A 25,657-nucleotide genomic window follows, 5' to 3' on the forward strand; every position below is an offset into this window, starting at 1 on the left:
TTTTCGTGGCAAAATTATGTCTGGTCCGTTTCAGACGCCTAGTTGTTCACATTTTTATTGGCCTTGTTATGACCTGGGCAGGAGATATTAAAGCAATTTGCGTAAATATGAATTACCTTAGTGGTAAATAAACTATATGGCTGAAGAGCCCTGCAGGAACAGGGCACGTACACGTACAGTTAACGTGTGTTTTGAGCCCCCCCCCCCCCCCGATAATGCTGCACTCAAAACATGAAAAACTCACATCAACACAAAAAGATTCAGATATATACACTCATCCAGAGTATACAAGACAAACAACCACTGAGTTTATGTAAATCTAGAGAGCAGGAAGGGTTGGTGAAATGTAAACCTAACCAGACCTGCCTGACTCCCTCCAACCACCTTGTTTTACATGATATTTGTGTTGACACAGCTTCCAGCTTATCATATAAGGCTCTTTTCAGACTGGAGCTAGGTAACATTTAAAATGTTGTTATTGAAGCAACACTAAACGCTAACAAGTGCTCTAGTGTAACATCTGTCTTTTTTATTTGTCAGATTAGGGGGAGTTTTTCCCTGTCCAACTCGAGGAAGCACAGAGGGTGTTGTTGTGGAGCAGACCGTAAAGCCTGCTGATGCAGAGTGTCACCTTTGACATTATTTGATGTTTATTTAATTTTCTAACTGTGATTAATCTGCTTTTATGCTAATGTAAATCCCCTCGAATTGCCACTGTGTATGAAAATGCTGTATAAATAAGACCGACTTGACTTTACGAAGCTCATAATGAGTGTAACCAGGCTTCTCAGGCAACAGGTTCACATGCACTTAACGTGGTTACTGTGAATCTACTCACACATGCAGAAGATGTATGATAACCGCATAATCTGAATTCTCCTCCACCTCAGACTTGTTTCACAGTTTAAAAACTACTTCACTTATCCCAGAGGGAAACCGATTTGCCTCGTTACAGCTGCTCTGTGCTCCAAAAGGAAAGGACCAGAACCACACCCAGTAAAAGAAACACACCAAATGATATTGAGAAGGAACAAAAATTTAACTTTTGAAAAGACACAACAAGGAGGAGAGCAAATGCAACAGGCTGCTGCAGCTCTAACACTGCAGTGAGGCTGCTCATGGAAGGTTCAGTTTTGTTGGACTTTGGTCTGAATTGTTTAAAGAAAAAAAAAAAAGTAGAGAGCGTCATCCTCTGATTTCGTTTTTAATCCAGTCTTCTATTGCCGTACTTTCCCCATCTGCCCACTTTTGTGCAGCACACGTTCTCGAACCCCAGTTACGTGTAAACATGAGAGAAATCAGCAAAATCTACCTGGATAAACCTGGTTTCTCTAACCCCCAACCTCAACACTCATTTATGGTCAAGCAATCAGCTTTCTCGAGAAAACAAACCTTCAGCACGAGTACAGCACAACAAATATCTTTTATAAAAGGTTAATGGAAATGTAAAAGTTCAATGATGTTTATTGCTGAAGCAAAAGTTAAACGGCAGCATTGCACAGAACTGTAATGTAACGGAACTGTTCATACGTGTTTGTAACAAATCATCAGGATGTTTCCAGATTGCATGTTGCATATTGTAGCTAATATAAATAAACGTGAAGGGTTTATCTTTAGGAACTTGTGAATGGGCATTTCATTAGACAAATGATTCACTCAGTCTACTTGGTTAAGCAATTAAAGCAAAGTAAAACACTGTGGAGCTATAAAAAGGTCAAATCAAAGCAAGTATAAATGTGTTCTTGTGACAGAGCCACCTATTGCTAGAAACACACACACACGTATCAATCCACCTTCCATCCCAACCAAAGCAGCCTCTTGTATGTCTTTCACCACAGTGCTGCTGTCAATCTGAATGCAGGCTACGACTTAAAACACCACAGCGCCCGCAGCACACATGAAGCAGAGGACACGTCTGTCTCAGACAATCATCTCCAGCCGGCTCTGGCAGGAAAGCAGGGTGGTGAATTCATTATGCAAATGATCTCTGTTGGGATCTGTTCAGCAAGCAGCGACCTCGCAACACCACCAAAATTTGTGATTTAGCATTAAAAAGCTCTTTACATGAATGGATCACACACACACACACACACGCGCGCACACACACGAGACTGAGGGAATTTACAATTTTCTGGGCCCAACCCGACACTTGATATACAGTAAAAACACCATTAATATATTTAGCAGGTTGAATTATGTTTGCACTGTCTGGATGTGTTAGTACTATGTGACTAACTTTTTATTTTAGCTTATAAAGTCAAAGCTCTGCCTTCTCTCATTTCAATATTTTAATGCGCCTTTAAACAGGAGTGTGTGTCACACACACACACACTCCTGTTTAAAGATCCTGTGTAGGAGATTTAAAATAAATAAATACACATACGATTTAGGTTTAAGTTGCAAACTAAAGGAGGAGATTAAGACGTTATAGGTGAACTACTTTTTTGTAAAAATATAAAAATTCAAGAAGAGCTGCAGAGTCACGCACGGCTTCTTGCAAATGGAGACGGTGATTAATTTGAGCTCTGATTGAATAAGCACAAAAGCTTTGCTGAACAAATCAGTTAGCAGGGAGCATCTGAGAGAAAGCATGTGTGTGTGTGTGTGTTACTACTCATGTTGTCGAGTCTATAGGTTGTAAATTGTTGAAGCATGAAGTCCTGCTTTGAGGTCACGCTTAGGTAGGGTTTAAACTAAGGTTAGGGTGATGTCTCCAGGATTTAACAGAGTAACATTTGCAAGTAAACAGGTTCAAAGTAAATTGACCCGTTTTCTGCATTTGCAACTTTTCCCTGAAGGGAAGCAAGATTTTTAAAAAAACAAACAAACAAAAAAAAACAACAGTTTCCAGTTGGAGTCCTGCAAAGTTTTTATAAAGTTTCAGAGCGAGCCCCAGGGTGGAAATTTTGGAAACCACCTCATCATTAACAAGCCTGTGTTGAAACTGAGTCATTGTGAAACTCTAAAGATCTCAGGGTGGAAAACAAAAAGAAATCAATGTGTCCTTTAAAATGTTTGCTTCAGGCTCATTTGATTCAAAGTGATTAATTCCGTTAATTCTGAGTTAAGCACTTCAGATACTTCATTTCTTTCTGTACCTTTGATTCACGGTTTCAAATGTGCTAAATGCAGCATTGATGTTATAAATTTTAAGATTCTATAATTCATTCAAATGACAAGGCAAAGCAGTCGTTACTTCCAGCTTCCACTTCTGTTCAGCTTTTAAAGTAAGTACACGTGTCAGTGAATGGAACTTTTTGTGGCACTCACAGCTCTGACAAATGACTTTAGTGAATCTAAAGGAGCTACATGCTCCAAAAACAGGGAGTTCATCACTACTGAAAGACCAAACACACACACTCGAGCGTCACAGGGAGAATTTCCTCAGAAAGTTTTGTCTGCGAGCAAGAACTCAGAGGGGAACTGGTCATAAAACTTAACATCTTGTGGGGATGTGAATACATAATCCACAATGAACCTTCAAGTAGAAAAAAAAAAAAAACACAACCTTTTTTTTTAACCTAAAAATTACAGCAAAATTTCAGTGAGAAAGAAATCCTGTACTTCTGAGGAAGAATTTAATAAGCTTAGGGGAAGAAGATCTCGCCGTTTTACTTACAGTTTAGTCAATTTATTCACACCTTTGAAATTGAAAGAATTAAAGTGTTTCCCTTATATTATTTTTTAAACATGATGCTAAAGTGCTAAACTCTTTTTGTGTGTGTGTTTGTGTGTGTGTGTGTGTGTGGTGTTTTATGAATCAATGTTTCTTGTTCGAGTCTTTTGTTTTTTGAAAAAGGATATTGTCATCTCTGAGACTACCTAAATAAAAAAGGATTATAATGGTATGTTTTCCAAGCCTATATCCCTTTACATTCCCACCCACTCAGTATAACTCCTGAAAAAGGAACCCACCCACAGCACACAGACACTGAACTAGAAAAGGTCCTTCATTAAGTTAACATCTCCCTCTCACATCTTATTTTTTGTATTTAATTTCTACTCTATAAGAGCGCGCACACACACACACACACACACACACACACACACACAGTCTTTTCCCTGGAAAAGCACATAAAAGAAGAAACGATTTGATGATCTCAGTCAGGCTTGAAGCAGTCATTGCAAACAAATGTTAACTTGTATTTACTTTAGAACAGTCTGTCCAAGTGCTTTTAGAACAAGTAATGTTTGGCTCATAACAAATCGTAGTGTAAATACCATCAAGTAAAAGCTGAAATCTGAACTTTCACCTCTTATCTGTCTCTTGACCTTAAAGTCACAAAGTTTACTTAAGTATTTAAAAATCTTTAATGCGCAGGTATTTCTACTTTAGTAAAGTATGTAATTTTCCAATGCTACTTCACTATGTTTATTCCACTATATTTAAATTATTTGATAACTATAGTTACATTACAGATACTGTTTAATAAAGCTGAATACAGTATAATTGTGTTTCTATTTTACATACAACTTTTTCTGACCCCCATTGTGAAATTCACCCAGCAGTATGTAAAGTAAGAGTACTTCAAGCACTTCAAAATTGTATAATTAAAACCACCATTGCTGCAAGCTGCTACATCCAAGTGACGAACACAATAATGCAGCTATAACTATAATCCATTAAAATCAAATGAGCCATTCTGAGAGAACTTTTACTTTTGATACCTCATGAATGTTGTTACCTGGAAATTTTGTACTTTCTCAATTAATTGAAGGATTAAACTTCCTACACTCACTCAGTTTAGTTACTACAAAACTGATCAGAGGTTATAACATGTTCCAGAAAGTTCATACAGATTTTATCTGTCAATGACAAACTTCACAACCTGCAGCTGTTTAACATTTGACCTCTCTTCTTCCAATTCATGGGCAGGGTGACCACCTTTTTAGGAGGCAGTTTGGTTGGTTGCCCAAGAGAAGAGGCCTGTTTATCAAAGCACCACATTTCTGAGTGAGCTGCTGCGTTTTGCACTAGTTATCAAATGAGCACAGCTTGGTCGTAGCAGGCATAAACAGCAGCGCGTGTGCATGTGTGTGCATGCATGCGTTATCACTCTGCTAAGACACTCACTCAGCACTCAACTAGAAAGGAGACACATGCAAGAACAGGCAAGGCAAGACAACTAAGCTGTGAGGTCACTTCCTGTGAGGAGGTGAAAAGAGGAAGAGGAGAAAGCACACTGTACTGCACATGCAGCTCTGAGGCTCAACATTGACAGTGTTGATTTCAAGTTAGCCACTAGTGAGCTGGACAGGTGAGTTAGAGACGCTGTTAGAGCCGCTTACCTTTTCTTAGGTAAATGTTATCTGAGAAACAAAAACACAAACAGGAAACAAATAAAACAGGTAACTGTAACACAGGTGTGAGCAAAAATACACACACTTTACTCACTGCTTTGCTCTTATTATTCCAGCTGACTAAGCAGCATATGAACACACACAAAAATAAATAAATAAGGAAAGAAATTATGCATATGATGATGCAAAGCCTTGAAATGAAGCTGCAGAGTTTTGGTCACGTTCACAAGCTCATAGCATCACACGGAAGTTTCTTTAGGGAATATCGAATGGACGTTCATTACATGAGTTATGCTTCGCTTTGCATCATTGCAAGCAAAGGAATGTGAGCTTTCCGAGAGACACAGAAAGACAGTTTAAAGTAGTCATCAGTAGTCAGTTAAATCAGTTTTTGTTGTTGGACAACACAAGAATCTCTTCAGCTTCTGCTCCTCCTACAACTATGATTGTTGTGATCGAAAAATATTGTAAAGCGGTGGTTCTCAATCCTGGTGATCAAGGACCCCTGCTCGGCTTGTTGTCCAACTAACCCAGTCAATCAGAAGCTGGAAAATACCAATTCACTTTGTCGTACCCCTCTCTACCCTCATCTGAGACTGACTGAACACACCTGACGGAGGCAATCAGCAGCGGGGGGTTACAGGCTTAGATGGAAAGGAAGCAGAGCAGGAAAACTGAGGCTGAACCAGTGCTGTAAAACATGCAATAAGAGTACAAGTTACCAAGCTACCTGTGTTTCCTATTTTCATGCTGTTTAGGCAGATTTCATTTAACCTTTTGACATGTTTTTCACACCTACTGAACTTTCTCAGCTCACAGAGACAATGGGACTTAAATCTTTACCCAATACAACCCTTTCCTTTATCAAATACGTTTTGGAGGATCAGTAAATATCACACGGATTAACTTCACTCACAAAGGCTATAAAAACAAGCCTCTCTTAGTGAGGTGAACATGCATACATGTCATTTGCAGTCGCTGTGATACACTCCCCTCCAAAAGTATTGAAACACCTGTAGACTGCAGAGATAATGTCATGGCTTCTTCTGGGACGGGCTCAGTAATCTTCAGTGATGATGTTACACACGATGGCAGCAGCAGAATGAAATCAGAAATCTACAGAAACATTTGTCTGCCAATTTAAAAAGGATGCAACCAAACTGATTGGGAGATCCTTCATCATGCAGCCAGATATTAACCAAAACACGCTGCCAAACGAGTTCATCAGGGGAAAGTAGTGGAAGCTCTTAGACTGTTCAAGTCCATCTCCAGACTTGAACCCTAGAGCATCTTTCCTGCTAAAAAAAAAAAAAAAAAAAAGGCTGAAGGGAGTAACCCTGTAAAAACAGCAACTGAAAGTGGTGTGGTGAAAGTCCAGAAAAGCATCACAATAGAAGAATGTAAAAGTTAGGTGATATCAATGGGTCACAGGCTTGATGCAGTCATTATTGCAAGCAAAGGATTTTCAGCTAAATAGTCTAATTCACTTTTTATCTATTTTAAGTCCCTCACGTCCAATACTTTTGCTAAAATGGCTGGGTTCACACAAAAAGGCGCCATCTTCTAAGTTGTGTAGCAGATCCAGATGTAAATACCTGGAAATAACAGCTGCAATGTTGATGCAATATTCATCTTTAGATGTCAAACCCAAATGTTTTCAGTCTACAGCAAAAATAAAAGTTGAAAATTGTTAGTTAATTGTTAGTTAATAGTTAAATTGGCCTCACTGTTCCAATACTTTTGGAGGGGAGTGTAGCTGTTTGGCGTCTCTGCTGAGTGTAAAGAGGTTTTAGAGGTGTGAACGTCATCCTGCTGGAAATGAAAAGAGAAACTTAGTTCCAGCCATAAGCCATGCGGAGCAGGTCAGGGTAGATGATTAGATATTAAAAACAAAAGGGAAAAAAAAAAAACAAAAAAAACAACGCAGGACAGAAGAGACCAGAGATCACATCGTCCCATGTGTGGTAGACATATCCAAACCAAACACTTGGTTTTGGTTCAATATTGCGGAAGCTTGTTGTGGCGAAGTAACTTTTTCAGTATGTAAACATTTTAAACTGTGGTTTCAGTTGCACAATCTGCCACAAGCTGATATTTAACGTCATCACAATACGTTGGCGGGAGACACGTCCTAAACTGAATCAGAGACTGCTGATCAAGGCCTTTTGTTTTAAAGCATTTGTATTAGGAGGCATTATCTGGATGTTTTTGGCGAGTTTGTCGATAACAATACTTAAACAAAACGTGAAACTTTCTGCAGGTTATTTGAAGAAATTCAACAACATGAATCATATAATGTACAGGTAGAGAGCTATGTGACTAAAATCCAGTGAGTGAGGCTAAATTAGTCCTATTTGTTTCAAACCATCTCTCTCTCTCTCTCTCTCTCTCTCTCAACCGCTTGGATAGACACCATTTTCCTGTCATAACGTACTTTATAAGAGACTCAAAATGTTTTTCATGCTCCACGCAGTGTTTTGCAGATGGTGAAACAAGTTAGTTGTCAAGCTGTCATTAAAGACAAGCTACCAAAGGAGACAGTCCTCCTGTAAAATACGACAGGGCAGGGAAAGTGTCACACAACAAAACACTGTCACCTGTTATTATCCACAAAAGGTAAGGAGGAGGAGGAGGAGGAGGATGGACGAAAAAAAAAGCAGAGGACAATCTGAAACAAGTGTTTGTTGCTTTGCTGTAACACAAGTCATGAGAAATACTTTAGGAATCGGTGATTTGAAGCAACAGCACGTCCTTTTAACAACACCTAACCACGTCTGAACAAGAAGACGTTTAAACTTTGTGTGTCCTCACAACCACTGGAGCACTTTCGGGGGAAAGATACAAGATTACAAAGTAAAGAATGAGCCAGCATTAAAAGATAAGGTTTGGCATAAAGAATCAAATTACAGTAAATAAATGTGGGACAATTTACTAAGGATACACCAGTGTGTATCTGCACCGAGACACCCAGGACGGCAAGCCTGTTAAAAAGTATGGGACTGGAATTGATATCCGAGCAGATTTTTAATATTGAATCCAAAATTAATGGAATGATCGATTCCAGGGCCTAAAAATCTGGATTGGACCATTTTACATCAATGTGTTTACAAATGAGAGAGTTGGAATGAAATCTAACTAATCAAAACCATCCAAAATAAGAATAGTTAAAGCTTTAGACAAAAAAAAAAACAAAGTAAAGCCTCGTTACTCATCTCCACTGAGTGTAAGCAGAATCTGGTTGGACTTTTCTACAGTCTGACAGGCGGCTGTATCTAGGAACTAGGATTGTCTGAAAATATTTGTTGCTGGACTGACAAAACAAGCTATATGAACGTGCCCTGCAATTGTTTTACATATGAATAATTGTGGAAAATCACTGACGGATGCATTGTATCACAATTAGGGCGAGGGTGCACCCAAGTGAGGAGACTGTGAGGGGGACTGAACCAACAAAAGGGTTTATTGGTAAGAACTTAATGACAAACGGAAATTGCTCCTAATGGGAGGGTACAAAGAAACGGGCTCATGGCAGGTAAATAACTAAAACTATCCACTTGACTGAACACTAGGGAAGTTTACTTAAAGAAAACAAGACGCCAAACAGAACTAATGTCGACAACAGGAGGGAAACATACACTACAAAAAGGCTCAGGAATAAAATAAGAGAAGGATGTGAAACATAAATCTAAATGAACACACGGGAAAAGGCTAAAGAAACTAATAAACGGAAATACACCTAACCTCAGACCAGAAGTTGCCGGAAAAGTCCAAGACACAGGAGTCAGGATTGTTACGACCAGGTAAACCATGAGCTCAGAACGTAGGCTGGGAGGGAGCTTATGAGGATCTGGCAGGGAACTGTGGGGAAGGCCAGACCTAAATACTGAAGGGAACAGGTGCAAACAATAAAGAGGGATAACGAATGGTAAAGCTAAAGAACAGGACTAGGAACAGGAAGTGGGGAAAAGGGGCTACAAAATAAAAGTCCAAAAGGAGGAAGTGTAACTGGGGGCCAGATCGTGACACATCGATAAACAATAACTACTGATGCAGTTCGACTTTTACAATAATAGATAATCCACTGAGATGTGACTAAAACAGCTTGTGAATATGGACATTTATGAACCTACTGCTGGCACAAAAGGAAAACAAGAAATGGGCGAAAAGTGCATATGGAGCTGGTGTGAGGGCGAGGACACCCGACTCAGGTGCAAGCATATCCAGGTCATCTCCACAACAACAGAGGCACACGCCATCCATCACCGAGCGAGCGTCAAGAAAAATAAATGGTCTGAGCGAGGCAGAGGAGGGGGAGTCATCTATTTGGGAGTGAGAGTCGCTGCTGCAGGTGGAAATGGCTCCGCTGAAGGAGGAGCAGTAGGAAGGACTGGCTGCTGGAGACGTCAAGGATGAATGACCTTTTTTTTTTTGGAAAGGTGGAGGTGAGAAGTTAAAGATGCTCAGAGAGGCTAAAGATGGTTGCTTCAAACAGTAAGCGATGTTGCATTTATCCTGGCTGAGGCGGCTTTACTCACATTGAATGGGTGAGGGTGTGAAGTGTTAAAAGAAAAAGAAAAATGGCAGTTGAGCAGTCTTTACAATCAAAGCACTTCAAGGAAAACCTGTCTTTCCACTTAGTTTATTTAAAGCATACTTTGGAAAGTAAAAATGGGAGGTGTTCACATGCGTGTATGTGTAAGATGACACTGACTTAAAATGGTAAATCCAGCATTTTTTAATCTTATCTTAAAAAAAAAAAAAAAAAAAAAAAGAGTCACATTTCATGCAATTTTTTTAGTTTTATTTCCCCCAATTGAAGGATGGAAAAGCTTTAAAAATAAATAAATAAATGCATGTTAAGGGGAAGGATTTTTGGCACGATTTGAAGTCCCCTAACACCTAAACACCACAACTCAACTGTGCTTACAGTAAACAAGTTCCTGTTGTAACAAGCACTGCTCAGAAAGGCGTCTGCTTACAGAAACTGGAGAGAAAAATAGGGAAGAAATGCAAACTGAGCGGCACATTACATGACACAATCTCTAAGACTGGTAAAAAAAAAACATGAACCTACACACAGTAAAAACTGTTTTTACAATGTTGTTTTCCCCTCGATTATGTGATTCATGTTTATTAACCTTAACAATACGAACGAATGCTGATCAATTCAGAGAGAATCAGAAGTTTTAAATTCAGTGAAGTTATACGCAGCTGAAGAGGAACATTGCTCTAATTCATGAGCCGCTTCCTGCAGAACACGCACTTCTTGCTCTTGATCTTGAACTCAAAAGATAAAGTTTGTGCATTTTCCTGTCTGCCTATTTTGCTGCTTGGGTGTGTGTGTGTGTGTTGGACATTGTCTCAGACAATTCCCACCCTTAGCTATAACATTTAAAGGGTTGTACCCAGCCTTTGATTGTGGTCCAGTATATTCATTTAACAAATAATAAAAGGTCTGGATCTGCACTTGAGTTGATTCTCATCATGATACAACAAAAACAAAATAAAACAAAACAAAAACACCATCATAGTAGCAAGATTGCTTCATAATTAAATTATGATTTTGTTATATAAACAGTAATGCAGTTTTATAGTCCAGCATGACCACAGAAAGACACCATGATTGGACACTGGTGAGCATAATTGTGTGTCAACAGCAAACTTGACGTGTTTAAAGAACAACAGTAGCTGCTTTTTTGGTTCCTTCGTTCCAGTTACAATGAGGGCTATTATTTTTCTCTGCAGCAACAACACAACTGGATTCTCCTGCTCTAAACCTGGACCGCGTGTGCATGAGAGCTCAGGTGCATCAGACTGTCTTCCTACCTTCAGGAGGCATGAGGGTCTTCTTGTTCTGGGTGCACCAGCCCACGGGGTGCAGCTCGGCTGTCATGACATCACACCAGAAGTCGGCCTTTCGGTCCTCGCCGTAGCCGCTGAAGCGCAGCAGCAGCAGCTGGCCACATGTAGTGATGATGGTGGCCACCCAGTACGTATCCGGGTTGCTCTTATTCGCCACTTCAAGCTTCATGCCTGGCTGGAAGCTGCTCTGCAGGCTGATCTCCACCTGCCAGGGACAGAGATGGAACAGGTCATTAAATAAATATACGTCTTGTTTGTACTTTACTCAGTGTTTATCAATGAACGCTGGGAATTCCCATCTAAACCATCTTATTTGGGGGTGAAAGAGTAAAACTGCAATAGGACAAAAAAAAAAAACTTTTTGAGGGTCTCTTGACCAGAGACACTTGGACATATAGCCGGGACTGGGAACCGAACTGCTGACTCTGTGGTCAGTGGATAACGGCCTTTACCTACTGAGCTACAGCTGGCCCCAGTAAAACTATAATATATTAGTAATAAAATGAAACTGAATAATCCTTGCAATTCAAAGTTAAACCAGCGAGGATGTTTTTGATCAGAGCGGGTGAAGTGTTTGATGCTTGACTCTTTTTAAATTCGTTTATCAGGGATGGCCTTGCCGGCGCCCTTTTCCTGGAAGTAACTGAGCGACGGCTTCAATGATGCTGCGAACCTTGAACATAATTACACTGTAGATTACGTGTTTGCTGTGCAGAGAAGTATGTGGGTTAATAAATCTACTAGACGTTAAGGAGGAGCAGCAGCAGCAGCAGCAGCAGCATTCTTATTAGACAGACAGATACAATCTTAAAAACAAAACTGTGGCTGTGTCAACACTGTACTGTTTAACCAGAGGGAGCTGCACTCTGGACATGCTAACTTCATTCGATGGACAGTATCCCCTCTGACTGTGCCAAAGCATGTTCATGGAAAAAATGGAAAAGTGCTACACGGCCTGTGTTAGTTCCCGTCTTTTGTTGCTGTGAATGAGCTTTGTGAAGACCTTGAAAATAACTCGCTATATTTCATCTGGATCGTCTCAGCTTGAGCTTTACATTTCAAACTGGTAAACAGAATGTCGACACAGGGTTTGGAAGACATGGGCTTGATCCATATTAGAAACAAAGATTTAGGCTATTTCAGCCTGTGCTGCTTAATTTATTTTTTTTTAACATTATTTTGTTGACATCAGTCTCTGATGTCAATAAAGTAGACCACTTACATAATCTCTGAAATTTGGTCCTTTTCATTGTAATTGTCACTGCCAAAACCTTTAATTCACTCTTTTCTTCAATTTTTCATCTTCGCCCTATCAAATGTAGGATTTAACTGTCGTACATCATTTTCAACGAATAGATGAATGATTGTTATTTTCGGCAGTAACTGTGCAAAGCAAATGACACCATTCCAATCTCCTATTTTAAAGTTACTGGCAAATACTGATAAACAGACTTGCGCTCACTTTTCAACAGAACAAGTGTTGATGCAACTGTTTGTTCCTCCAACTGTATGGAAACTCCTTGTCAGTGATAAAAATTACAGGTGAGATTCAAATAACCACCGAATAAAATTAATAAAGTTTGGAAATGAAAACAAAACGTTGACTACGCTGAACAACGGTGTTTCCATTTATTCCTGTGCACTGAAAGCAATAAACATATAATGCATTTCCACCATAGCCAAAGGCTGCCATGCAATTCTCGAGCACACTACAAGCCCAACAGGATGTTCACATTCAACACTCACAACTGAATGGAAAAAAGCCAACATCTTAGAAATAAACACAATACAAATGGCCCCGTGACTTCCTGCTCCAACAATGCAAACGTGCAGCATCACATCGTTTGGCTTATGTAAGGGAGCTCCAGGCAGCCTCAGCAGCAAACATGGACAGTGTGTGTGTGTGTGTGTGTGTGGGCCCAAGAGACATCACTGTTTCAATTTGTCCACAGAGAGAGAGCGAGAGGGAGACAGAGAGAGCTGCACTTTACTTTAGCTCATTTTACTGGGGAATTCATGGTCTGTTTCCCACCGACTCATTCCATTTATCAACAAGCTAGTTTAACTTACCAGGACACATCAGCTGCTCCAATCACCACGTCATTTGTCCGACATCTGGGCTTAGCCATTTAACCCACATATTCTAACACGGCCCTTATGACGTTTAACACTGTAAGTGATGTAAGAAGCCGAAACACTGACACTCTCCCTCAACCTTTGCAGCGCGTCTTGCTGGAGCAGCCGAATTGGGCTTCACCTCCAGGACTTCAACTGCTTTCACCCATCTGGCTCTTCTCCTGTTATGTAACATGTTAATGGAGCCTAGTAAAATGTTTGGTAACAGGCTTTGGGATTGTAAGTGAAATTAAATTGAGCTGAAGGAGATAAAAACAACAAAAAAAATAAATAAAAGCAGCCTAAGATACAGTAAATTTATTAAAATCTAAAAAGGGGATATTCAAAAGGTAGTAAGCATAAACAAACAGAATCCTCAAGTAAAAGTGCTTGTGCTCGCCTAAAAAGGGTCCCACTACAAATAACCGTACCACTTCAGCTTCCTTTACACAAGGTGAAGTACTCGGAGCTTTACTAAAGCATAAATGTACTGTACAAATACTACTCACAAAGCCCAAAGATCTGTTTTACTGTGACTTTGAAAGGAAAAAAATTATTATTTATATTTTAAGCTAAGGATCTACATCTGTAAGAAGCAACTTGGAAATAAATAGGTTAAATGTAGTGGAATAAAAAGTATAATATTTCCCTCTGAATGTTGAGGGAGTGTGTAACATAAAGAGAAACAGTCCAGTACAGTACTGCATTTTGTTACGATTCACCTTTAATAGTAATATTAGACTTCCAACCGAAGTTGCAGTCACAGAAAGAATGTGTAAAATAATAGGACTGGACCTGAAAGCTTCTGCAAAAGCTCCTGATAAACATTTCTAACACTTCACACCATCACGTGGATAGAATTCATGGAGGTTTGTGCAGATTAAAATATGAAAAAGTCAAACAAGTGCAGCTTATCCACACATAGAAAAAAAGTAAAGCTACCAAAATAATAATTCACCTGTTTAATTTGAACACTTCTGTACAAAAAAATAATTATTACGCAATCCTCAAATAAATTAGAAACTGCCTTCATTTAATAACTTTACTTACTGTGACGTTGACGTCTTTTAATGAAACTGCTTTTGTAGTGATATATTTAGCCAGTTATCAAATAAGTGGAGTGGAGTGAAAGAATGATAATTACCTCGCAAATGTGGTGAAGTATAAAATAAAAACAATTTAAGGAAAAACATCTCAAAAACAAAAATGTTCTCAAGTAGAAAAACTAAGTTATTGTACTTCGTTACTTTCCACCACTGGTTACAGTCACTCTTCCAGTGCAGGTGAATGAGGTTAAAGAAGTACCAGAGTGAGTTAAAAACATTGGATTTGACAGTTTCCTGTTATGTAATTTTCAGGGCAGTCTTTTCCATCAACACACACACACACACACACACACACTCTGCATTTTTACACTTCACTTTTCTTGTTTCTAAATCAAACTCTTTGTCAAACGTTTCAACTTGCTATTATTTTCCTGAAACACAGCAAATCCCGTAAAAGACACTGTTTTGATGTCCAGAAGGTCACATTTCTGTTAAACATACCTAAAAGTAATAAAGTTGCCCTTTAACGCTCACCGTGCTGAAAAATAGAATAATTTAATAAATCAGGAAATATCTGCAAAGACTAAATAAACCAGACTTGGAATCTGGCCGAGCATTCATTGCGCTTTATGGGAGACGGGACATTTAACTGATGGCTAATAGGACTTCATTCAAGCAAGTTCAGCTTTGCATTAGGATGTAAACCCAGCACTGTCTTAGCCCTGCTGAGCAACATTCAGAGCAACTCATTCAGTAATATTTTGGGGGAAATCCCTCGATTCATTTGCTCTGCAACCACGCTTTTTTAAACAGTCAGTCAAATCAGACGCTGAACCGGAACATTTGAAGTCAAAAAAAGAGTCAATAAAGACGTTGCTTTGCGCCTATAAATGTGTGAAATCTGATGACGCGGGTGAGTCAGTGGCTGACAGCGGCTGACCTGAACTACGATTGTGGTCTAAGTTAACTCAGCAGGCTGCGCTTCACTTCACATTGATATCAGATACAAGTCTCAACCCAGTGAATTGGAGCAGAGCACAGCTGGCCTGCAGAGTCGCTGCCACCACCATATGAGTTTTCGACTCCTGGGCTGAGTGTTGCATCAACCTTCATGTCGGTGCATTCCAAACATGTTTTAAGCCCCATTTCTTATAAATCTGATGATTCAGTCTTCGAGAGAACATAAACTAATAATGACTCAGAAAAAAAAAAAATCTGAAGAAAAGAAAATCTTGTGGAACATCACATTTGACACTTGACACAAAGAAATTGCATTTTTTGTTTTGACATCTATTTTTCAGTAGGAAAATGGGTCATTCAACAAACCTCAGTTTAAGTATAATTAAAAACCAAGTCAGACATTATAACCAAATCCTAATGTTCTAATGATTTATTCTATTTTATTCCATTAAAAAAAAAACAAAAAAAAAAAACAAAGACTAAACAATAAGGTGAAAGAGGGATGAACAGACATGAAGCAACTGTCCAAAAATCTTATTCATGCAACATGTGTGGAATCACAAACTGTAGCTCCTTATCAGCGTTCTCCTCCACCCAGATTATCTCTGGTTTAAAGTTAATTTAGTCGTTTGGCCTGTTGCACTAACTTTCTGTCTGTACAGGGTTTATGAACAGAATGAATCAGCTGGGAATTACATGATGACTCCCAAACAACTAAGACTACTATCAAAATGAGGCAGCGTGCCGCCACAAAAAGGTAAGATCACATAACGTTTAGCCAACACTGTGTAAGACATCTTGTTATCAGCTTCTTGCTTCTTGAAGAGACTTTACATTGTTACTAATGTATGTTACATTAGTAAAACATGCATCATCAGTTAAGACTGGGCTATTTTTTTGTTTGGGGAAAAAAGTCTTGCAGTGAATCCTTTGTCATATTTGTTTGTTTAAAGAGAAGGTGATTGAATACAATCTTGAAATATAAATGATTGGTGAATTTGTTTTTTTGTAAATGTATTGTTAAAAAATAAAAATAAAAGAGAGCATAGTGGGAAAATAATCTATAGATTAAATCAACCAAAAAATAATGGTTAGGTGCAGCCCTAATATACGTTTACCAGTTTCTGAGTCACAGAGAACGAGCAGAGAGGTAGTGACTATGTAAACAAATAAACACTTAATAGATTTGGCAATAGAGGAGAACAATGCCCGTAACTATGGTAACTGTACACAAGAGCAGTAGCTGTTGTCTGTTTTTAGACCCATATTAATTATGTATAGATAAAGGAAGGCTATTTTTTTTTAAGCACATGAAAATTTGACTAAAAATCTACATTAAAAACATCCCATGACAGATTTGACTATTTTACATTATCATCACATGTCAAATTTATCTCAGTCATCCAGGTCTGGAAATCAATATGAGTCAACTCCTTGTGCACAAGAATAAAACAAACAAAAAAACCACAGGTTTTGTTGCTGAAATTAATGCTGTAAAAGCAAAATACCGAGACTTTGCTTGACTACCTGACTCAACGCAGGAACGCCTCTCACTAAATCAATTAAAATAAGCTTCCTCAAAAACAAAACTAGGTGCCAGAAGGTCGCTTGTTTGTATTCATTGTACTGTTTTCTTTTGTGCTTCTCTAATTACCCACAATTGTGTTTTTACACTCACGCGCACACACACACACACGGGCAAAAGTTGTCCAACGACATAGCGTCACATGAGGGAACAAAGCCAACGAGAGCATGAAAACTATTAATGCTGCGATGACACGGCCAGGCTCTCCCTTCTATGTCATTAAAGTATTTCTGCATGTGGCACTTATCTATGGGGCTGTATTTAAAGGATCACCAAGGGGCTACGACTGAAGTGCAAGGTGAAGATCACAGACAGTCACTCACATGTTTGAAGGTGGTGTGAGGGGCAACGTTGGCTCCGGTCTCCTCCACGTACTCCTCCCAGTTAAACTCTGCTTCTTCCTCCATGAACTCTGCATCTGAATGAGCAAAAATGTGTCACCTCCGGAACAAAAACGCTGAAAATGCATTTCATTCATGTGATAGGATTGCACATGCAGTACTGTGGGTAGCAATTAAATACAGTCTCGATGTTTTTGTAAATGAGGCAGATCTTGCCAAGGCACAAAATTCACAGGAAGGTTTTTGGAGTGTGCGATTGTGTGCTCAGCATGTTACAAGTCGTCTTTTGTAATGCCACTAATGTTTTTCCTGAAGGTGAGAATTGTTCACTTTGCCAGTAGGACATTTGACGAGTTATGTGCCAGTTCCTTATCCGTGTGTGTGTGTGTGTGTGTGTGTGTGTGTGTGTGTGTGTGTGTGTGTGTGTGTGTGTGTGTGTGTCTCTCTCTGGAGACTCCTCAGTGTGAAGTGCAGGACTGAACCTGCTCTGTTTAATGAGACGGTGAGAATCTGACGTCGGAAGCTGATGGAGTTTGTCTCAAACACACTGTAACATCTGCTCACTTTCTTTTATCAACACCAGCATTCAGAGAAGTTCACTTTCCTGTCTTTGTGGGGGGACTCATTACCCCAACCTTAGATCCAATATTAACCTTAATAGTTAATCATCTCACAGTTAATCATCTCCGCTCACAGGGAATCTGTCAGTCTGTAACCTGGATTGGCTTGTACCTCTGTGCTGTACACTTCTGTTTTTACCTAAAAAACTATCAAAAGACACAGTCATTCACTATGACTTTATATAGTGGTCGTACAAATGCACTTTAGTCATGACAAATTGGGGCAACGTTTGTTTTTTTTAATGTCTCAACCTCCTCAAAATAAAGGTGCCACAGAGTGGAGCAGTGTGTGGCTTATTAATAGTTTCTTGGACACTAAATGAATAAGATAATCTAGGTTGTAGACCGACAGACTCCCTGTGACAGGAAACTGTAGTACGAATTACCATCAATTTGAAAAATGTTTTAAACCTCAGCCTTTTCAAGGTGCAAAACATCCTCACAAAAAGGTAGCCACACACGTACACACACACACTAATTAATCTGTATAGTTCAAAGTAAATGCAGTAAAACATGTTTACTTTCCTCCTAAGTAATTTCAGACTCTCTCTATTTATTGTTATCTCTTCTGGCTTTAACACAGCAGATGATGTTATCTGCACGTTGATTGGGTGCAGGTTTTTACACCGGATGCTGTGTCAAAGAACAAATGATTTTTTCCAGGAGTGGAACCGGTCACGAGTGCACAGGTTGCACAACCTCGACGTAGGGTTGGGCAGCTTTGTGGGTTCAGTGTCTTGCCCAGGGACATATGGCCTGTAGGGAAGTCGGACCGTGAACCTATGGTCAATGGGTGGACACACGCCAAGTGAACTACTGCCACCTCCTGAGCCACTGCCGCCCCCTCTGATTTTTTTCTTTACTATCAAATTTTATTCAGTGACTGTTGCTGCATGTGTGATTACAGTGCAAATATAGAGTGCTCAGAGATAATACAGGGGGCTTTTCATGACCTAGATTCAACACAATATAAACAAAAATAGCATAAGAAGTGCAGCTCCCACTTACATTTAGCTATTTGGCAGAAATTATTATCCAAAGCAACTTACAAGTGAGGAACAAAGCAAGCAAAAATCTCCATCAGGGAGAAAACATTGAAGCAAAGTGTGCAGGAGAAGAAACGTGTCACTTTCACGACATGCGAGTGCAAGATGAGGGCAGAGGAGTCACATCTTCAGGAGGTTTTTGAATACTGGGAGGCTGCAGAGTTTAGTAGCTCGCTCCGCAATCGTGGCTCCACTAAGCTGAAGAACTTTTCACTTAGGATCTTTTTTCTGTGTGGTGAAGAGACCACTAGACAATGATTGGCAGAGCACAGTGGGCGAGACGGATTGTAAACCTGGATTAGGGTGTTCAGGTAGGAAGGTGCTGTTGAAATGCCGAAGACACATTTGATGTATACAGTATGTACTTTTGCTGTCACACCATACTGTTTTTACAGATGGTATACAAAAATCTACACACTTTACTAATTAATACTTGTTTTGTTTTTCTCGTCCTTTCGGTTTATCCCGTGAGTTCAGTGTCGCCACAGCGGATCATTGTCAGCATGCTGATTTGGCACAGTTTTTACACCGGATGCCCTTCCTGACGTAACCCTCCCCAATTTCTACCGGGTTTGGAGGGTTAGTGTCTTGCCCAGAGACACTTCAACATATAGCTGGGACTGGGGATCAAACCACTGACCCTGTGGTCTGTGGACGACTGCCTTTACCAACTGAGCTTTACTAGTTAATACTAACAGGAAATATTATGAAAATACACCAATGTGAAATGCTGCACTGACAAATTGTCTTCTGTAAAAGTTGTGTTTTGTACACAGGACTTGTTACATTTTTATGTTACCACAACTTGAAATTAGAAGCCAAGAAAAATATGCAGTTTAAAAAACACTTTCCGTCATTCCAGTTCACCCAGCAGCAGAAAGATTCCTCAGATGAATTATATTCTAATCTTTGTCTACAATGCTGATCTCTCAGTGTGATAATACTTCATGAAACAGACCTGGTCACATTTAAAGTAGAAATAAAGCTGTAGGGCCTCACCTGTGTTCAACTCTTCCTCCTTCCCATTGGTTGAAGTGTATGACTTCAGTGTGGTGAGGGACACCGGCTGCTCCTGAGAGCGAGACTGCATCCTCCGCTTCCTGGTGAGCGCTATAGTTTGAGTGCTTCAGTTCGGCTTCACTGCATCTCTTCCTTTCCTCGGTGACCCTGGGGCAGAAAGGTTAAATTAAACTAATCAGCGTTTTTTAAAATCATATTCAAATTCCCGACCTCAAACTGGCCTTTTAGTAAGACTTTCCTTGGAAAAAAGTAATCTGGCAGACATGAAATTATGCACTTTGCATTTCCACTTTCTTTAGAACAAACAAAAGAAGAATCGAGTGATTAGCTTGAACAGTGCATGCTACCGTGGGTGAATATGCAAACACAAAAGAGTGGCACATCCAAAAAACTATAAAGTTCATCAGCACAAGATCAAAGAAAAAGACAGCTTATCTCTAGGGAACTCCCAAGCTAAAACTCTGCAGCGATAAGCACCTAGAAGCTAAAGCAGATGCAAAATGTATGTTAAAAAAAAAAAAACAGACCAAAAACAAAGAAGTTGTAATTTTGCACACTCAAACTAATTTTCAGCATCATTAAGGCCGAGTGAAAACCCTGTTATTTTGGCAAATTGCAGAGCAGCCTCTGCCTCTCCAGCGTGTGTTTTGTAATATCTGGCTTGTGCATAATGTCTGCCACCTACTATTTGCATACCACAGCAAAACCGAATCAGATTATTCAGCCATTTAGAGTCAAACAAATCAGAAAAACTAAAGTGACATGAGTGAGACAACAGGCCAATAAATTAGTCCAAACTGAAGATAATCATTCAGGCAACCAGAGGAAGAGAAGAACTGCAGTGTAATGTCACCGTAGCTTATTAATAGAAAGAGGAGCTCTGACAATAAACGTGTATTTCTGGGCTATTTATCTAACATTGGGCCATAATTCTCACCATACAGTGTCTCAAACATAATGAGTTTTACTAACAAGATCATTACTTAAGCATATTTATATTAATTAGCTATTATTTCTTTCACAGATCACCTGGCACATCTCATACTTTCTCCACCCACAAAATTTTGCAACCGATTCAATTGATGTTTTGGGCCCCTAGAGAGTTTCTGACAGATCTTCTGTGTACACATGACCCAACAAGATAATTTTGGACGATACCAAAAACTTTTTTTTTTGTTTGTTTGTTTTTTTAAACACAACAAGCCTTAATGCAGAACTTTTCCCATCCCCTCTGTTTAAAGGTCCCGCCCCCTCACCCAGAGTCCAGCGTGCGGAACCCTGCTGGTGGGCCAAACAGAGCTATTGGGTGCAACAGTGAAACGTTGTCGGCGTACAAACCCAAAATTAAGCTCTGTTTAAGGACCCTCAAGAATGTTCTGAGAAAGTCCAGAGAAAACCTCTGTAAAAGCCTTCAGAAAGCCTCACAACAAAGTCGACAGATCAAACGGACAAAAGACGTTTTTGCTGCATAGGTTCACGTTTGACATTTAGTGTTTATACGAACACCCATTGTCAGAATGAATAAGTTACAACTAAAAATATAAAAACACATAAAAAGGATTCTTTTACAGAAGTCGTCCACAGACCACAGGGTCAAAAGAGCACTATATATGCGGCCATTGGCCATTTAAAGCACATCCACCCTGAGAAACTACAATATGCAAGTGAAGCTAGCGCTAGCACGAGACTCCTGCTCTCTGCACAGCCCTGCAGGCGTGAGTCAAACTGGTATTAACTAACTGGAAATCTCTGGTTTATATCCGTGTGCTACCAGAGGTGATCTGTGAGTCTGACATTACACGAGATGTTCCCAACACCTCTCTACAATAAGCAAGACAATAAGGGTCTTGGATACAAAATCAGGACAATACAGGTAGATGTTTATCTTGAAATTCCTGAAATCACCAGTTTCTTTCTTCAAGGAAAGAACCAAATAGCTGATTCGCCCATAGTTTTTTCTGCTGTCTCTCTCTAGCTGTTTGGATTTTTCAGCCTGATGATGAACTGCATGACAGTAACGCTGCTTTAGAAAACAGCCAACAACAGATTCAAAACAGAACATCTTAAAGTAACAACTCCAGACCTTTTATCTGCCTGCTTCTAAATTAATCAATCGAGAAATATCAGGAGTCCGAGAAAGGCTGAGCCACTAAAATTGGGGATTTGTGAATAAAAAGGTGACTGTAGTTTCATTAAAAATGCATTTTAGGCATTTGAAACATTTGAGACCGAGCCGAAGATTCTAAAAACTGTCACAATTCAACTATACAGTATATGGCTCATCATGCAGTTCTGTCATAAAACACAATGTGGAAAGAAAAAACAACAAAGTGCACATGTACAACTAATAAGAACAGGTTTCCATCTGAACTGCCTGGGACTGAATCAACTGAATAATCAATACAACAATATCTGAGAATCATCAACTTCACAACGACAACCAACAGCCTTGTTTGTCATGCAGTCACATCAGCAATGACTCACTCACTCACTGACTGACTTCCACGCACCATCTTCAACCTGGTAATTAACACTGAGGCTTGTTGCCGCCTCGCAGCCATCCTCAGTCAAACCCAAAACAACTCCACGATCTGGCTGCCGCTCTCAAATATTAAGTCGATATCCAGAAGAAAGAAAAATTATCCTCATTCTGCGAAGCCCATCCTGAGATGTACAGAAAAACAATCACGGAGGGAAAAAAAAGGAAAAAGAAAATGCCAGAATCCAACAACCCTCTGATGAAACTATACTGAAGTCCTAAAAACAAAAACTGAAATCCTGGGAAAATGAAAGCACACAGACACTGCTCCTGCTGCTGTTTGAACTGAGTGTATTTACAAGCTACAAAGACTGTCTCCACAACCACCCAAGTGTGTGCGTTTGTGTGTACCACCCCCACCACCCCCACACACCCGACGTCCCAAAGTGGCTCCAGCATACATCCATTGCGTAAACAACAAGCTGAGCTAATTTGGCTCACATGACGCAGTCCGCTGCCCTTCTCTCTCTCCCCCCCCCCCCCCTTGCAGCCTATCAGTGTTTCTTGCCTAAGTGCCCTACAATCTTCAGCTGCATTGACACATCGCTGTCGTCAAAGTGCAGCACTCTTCAGCGCTCATTAAAACTCACTCAAACATGAGCAGCTCACCGTAGATTTTCCGCTGCTCACACTACATTGCATAGATGGATCGCATGCATCTGCTTTTTCTTAGCACTTCAGTAAAGCTATTTAAAGACCAAGCGAAAACCCAAAAATACCCTTTTGTGGTTTCGTCAAGCTGAAAATGAATGTCGATATCAGAACATTTTAACATTTAAAAAGCAGACACACACAGCCTTTGCAGGTTCCAGTTTCTCAAGTGTGCCAACTTGCAGCTTTTTATCCGGTTTTATCGTCAAGAGAACCTGAAAACCTTCACGTTTTGGATGGTTCTTCACATCCAATTAGCAGTTTAAAGAAGTCTTTCTGAAATTTGACAGGATTGGTCACAATGTTCTGATATTATACACACTAAATATTTGAATAAATCGAAACAGAAATGTAGATCCTATGGACATTAATATTGTTTTGTGTTGTTTTTGGCCATTTACTGTTTGACTTTGGATTTAACTTAATCAGTGACCATGTGGTTAAAGACTGTGAGCTTTAATTTGAAGGTTTTAACAACCACATTAAATAAACAGAGTGGGAACTGTAGCCCTGTCATTGTCCTGTCCAGAAACAGAACGGGAGGACAGGAAGCTAAGTGTATTTTTAAAAAAATATGAATACAAGTTTCACACTGAATACTCAACACAAACATGAAAACCCTGTAGAAATGTTAAAGCTGAAAGTTGATTCATAACAAATCCAGTGTGCTGGCGTTCAGATCCCCCTTCTAAAAAAGAAAAAACAGGAAATGTGTCACAATCTAAATACTTTTGCATTGCTCATTTCCCTAAAATTCACCCTGACATTTTTATTGTTGCTTGCCAAGTTTGGGACGTTCTCTAGAATTTCAAAAGGTCACAAGTTTCACTTTATTATTTATTTATTTATTTTTTAATTAAGCCCTTAAAGAAGTTTGCGTTTCACGGACACAGTCTTAAATCATATTTATGGAGGGTGTTTTTCCTCTCCATCTTCTTTAAAACTGCAGTTAGAAAACATTAAATAAAACATCACCAAAGCCAAATGTAATCTTCATCTCCATCATCTGCCTCCTGCACTAGTTAAACAAGCACACATTGTAAAAGAAGGGAGAATAACAAACATCCACTGGCTTTTTTGTTCACATTGTGCTGCTCAGTGTCAACTATTTGACAATTTGAGTCTTTGTCCCGGACGATTTTTGCTGCGTTTTTTTTTTCATTGCACTTGACAAAGCTTACTGGCCTGCTGAATTTCCGTCCAGATTGGACGCTGGGGGATTAAACTGTTAGGGGAGAGTTAATCTCAGACGCGGGACATTTGTGCCTCTGTGGTCTTCGATTGAGAAGGTTTTTTTTTTTTTTTTTTTATTGATTAGCCCGATGGGGTGCTGGGCATCCACGTGTTGTCCTCCTGCCTTTCCCTAAACCCATCCATGCCAAAGATTTAATGGGGGATTTAGGAGATTAACTATGGGCTTGGGTTTTATTGCATTACTTCCTATTAGGTTCTCCTCTTTTAGACCCATCCAACAGTTGTTTCCTCCTGGCAACAGGAGGCCAATACAACAATTTGTCCTCTGTTTCCTCCACGGGATTCCTACAGTTTTTAACATAGATGTGTACACAAAGCAGCCTGTGTGTTTTGTGCCCAATTACACCAGCCTGTGATGCTCACTGAGACCGGCTAACATGATGAAGTGCAAACTCCAACTGCTCCTGGTGGACCACAAAAAACACAGAAGAGCCAAACAGCGCCGCAGCCAAAGGGAGGAAAACGCGTCCCCCCCCCAAACTCTTATTTTAACATCAATGACTGGAAACGACTTCCAACAACACAGACATGTGCACAAGCTGTCTACACACCCTGCAGCTTTTTTTCAGCTTCGGCTTCTAAAAATGGGAGAGGTCAGATCAGATATTTTCCTATGTCCTCCCCTTATTCAAATACAGGCTGGGAGTTAGTTTGCCAACAGCAGAGAGAAAGAAAGAAAAATCAATATTTCCTGTAAAGGAACTGCTTCTGTTTCTCTCTTTAATACTTGCTCACTGTGTGATGGTCTTTTCTAATGGATGATTAACACACAGTGGCTCATCAAAAACTCTTAGAATTCTTAGAAAAATCACATCAGTTTTGTGCAGCAGTAATCAGAGCATGGATCATATACATTTTAGTTTTATGTCCACGTTTTCATTTCCCTTACAATTTGTTACGCTTATCTACAAGCTGCACTCACCCATCCCCACTCGCAGCTCTATGGAAAACACATCTCTGGAGCAACAAAAAGTCTACAAAGCATAATTTATTCATACTGAACACCAACGTGTTCCATCGGCTCCATAACGTGCAGTCTTTATTGTTTCTGCTCATTATGCTGGCGACTCTAATATGAAGCAGAAAACAACGATAAGGCAAAGATGTAAACCCTGGATTTGCAGATCGCAAGCAGAAAAAAAAAACTAAAAAAGAAAGAAAGAAAAAGACACGCGTGTAACCGAATTATCTGCGTAATCATTGCAAATGTGTCCACAGAGAAACAATACGCTTGGAAAAAATATCCCGTGACGTGCAATCAATATATTACTCTAAGATGGAATCCAAAAGGTGGGATGAAATCTTCCTGCCGTCGGA

At 39.7% G+C, this 25,657-nt stretch overlaps 1 protein-coding gene across 5 annotated transcripts in view; it reads right to left on the minus strand.

The window, feature by feature from the left end:
- sfmbt2 (Scm like with four mbt domains 2) overlaps positions 1-25,657 on the minus strand; it is a 50,282-nt gene that overhangs the window by 23,499 nt on the left and 1,126 nt on the right. For 3 of the 5 annotated variants that reach the window (XM_067490674.1, XM_067490671.1, XM_067490672.1), the window contains exons 2-5: positions 19,876-20,043; positions 17,193-17,287; positions 11,128-11,368; positions 5,290-5,310 (exon numbers count right to left, since the gene is read on the minus strand). In XM_067490674.1, coding sequence (XP_067346775.1) covers positions 5,290-5,310; positions 11,128-11,368; positions 17,193-17,287; positions 19,876-19,966 — 448 coding nt within the window. In that variant the 5' untranslated portion in view covers positions 19,967-20,043. Of the gene's footprint in view, positions 1-5,289; positions 5,311-7,028; positions 7,110-11,127; positions 11,369-17,192; positions 17,288-19,875; positions 20,044-25,657 lie in introns of those variants that run through there. The other 2 variants (XM_067490673.1, XM_067490675.1) reach the window with 2 other exon arrangements.

The sequence above is a fragment of the Channa argus genome, chromosome 21 (assembly GCF_033026475.1).
Source record: "Channa argus isolate prfri chromosome 21, Channa argus male v1.0, whole genome shotgun sequence".
Classification (NCBI taxonomy): domain Eukaryota; kingdom Metazoa; phylum Chordata; class Actinopteri; order Anabantiformes; family Channidae; genus Channa; species Channa argus.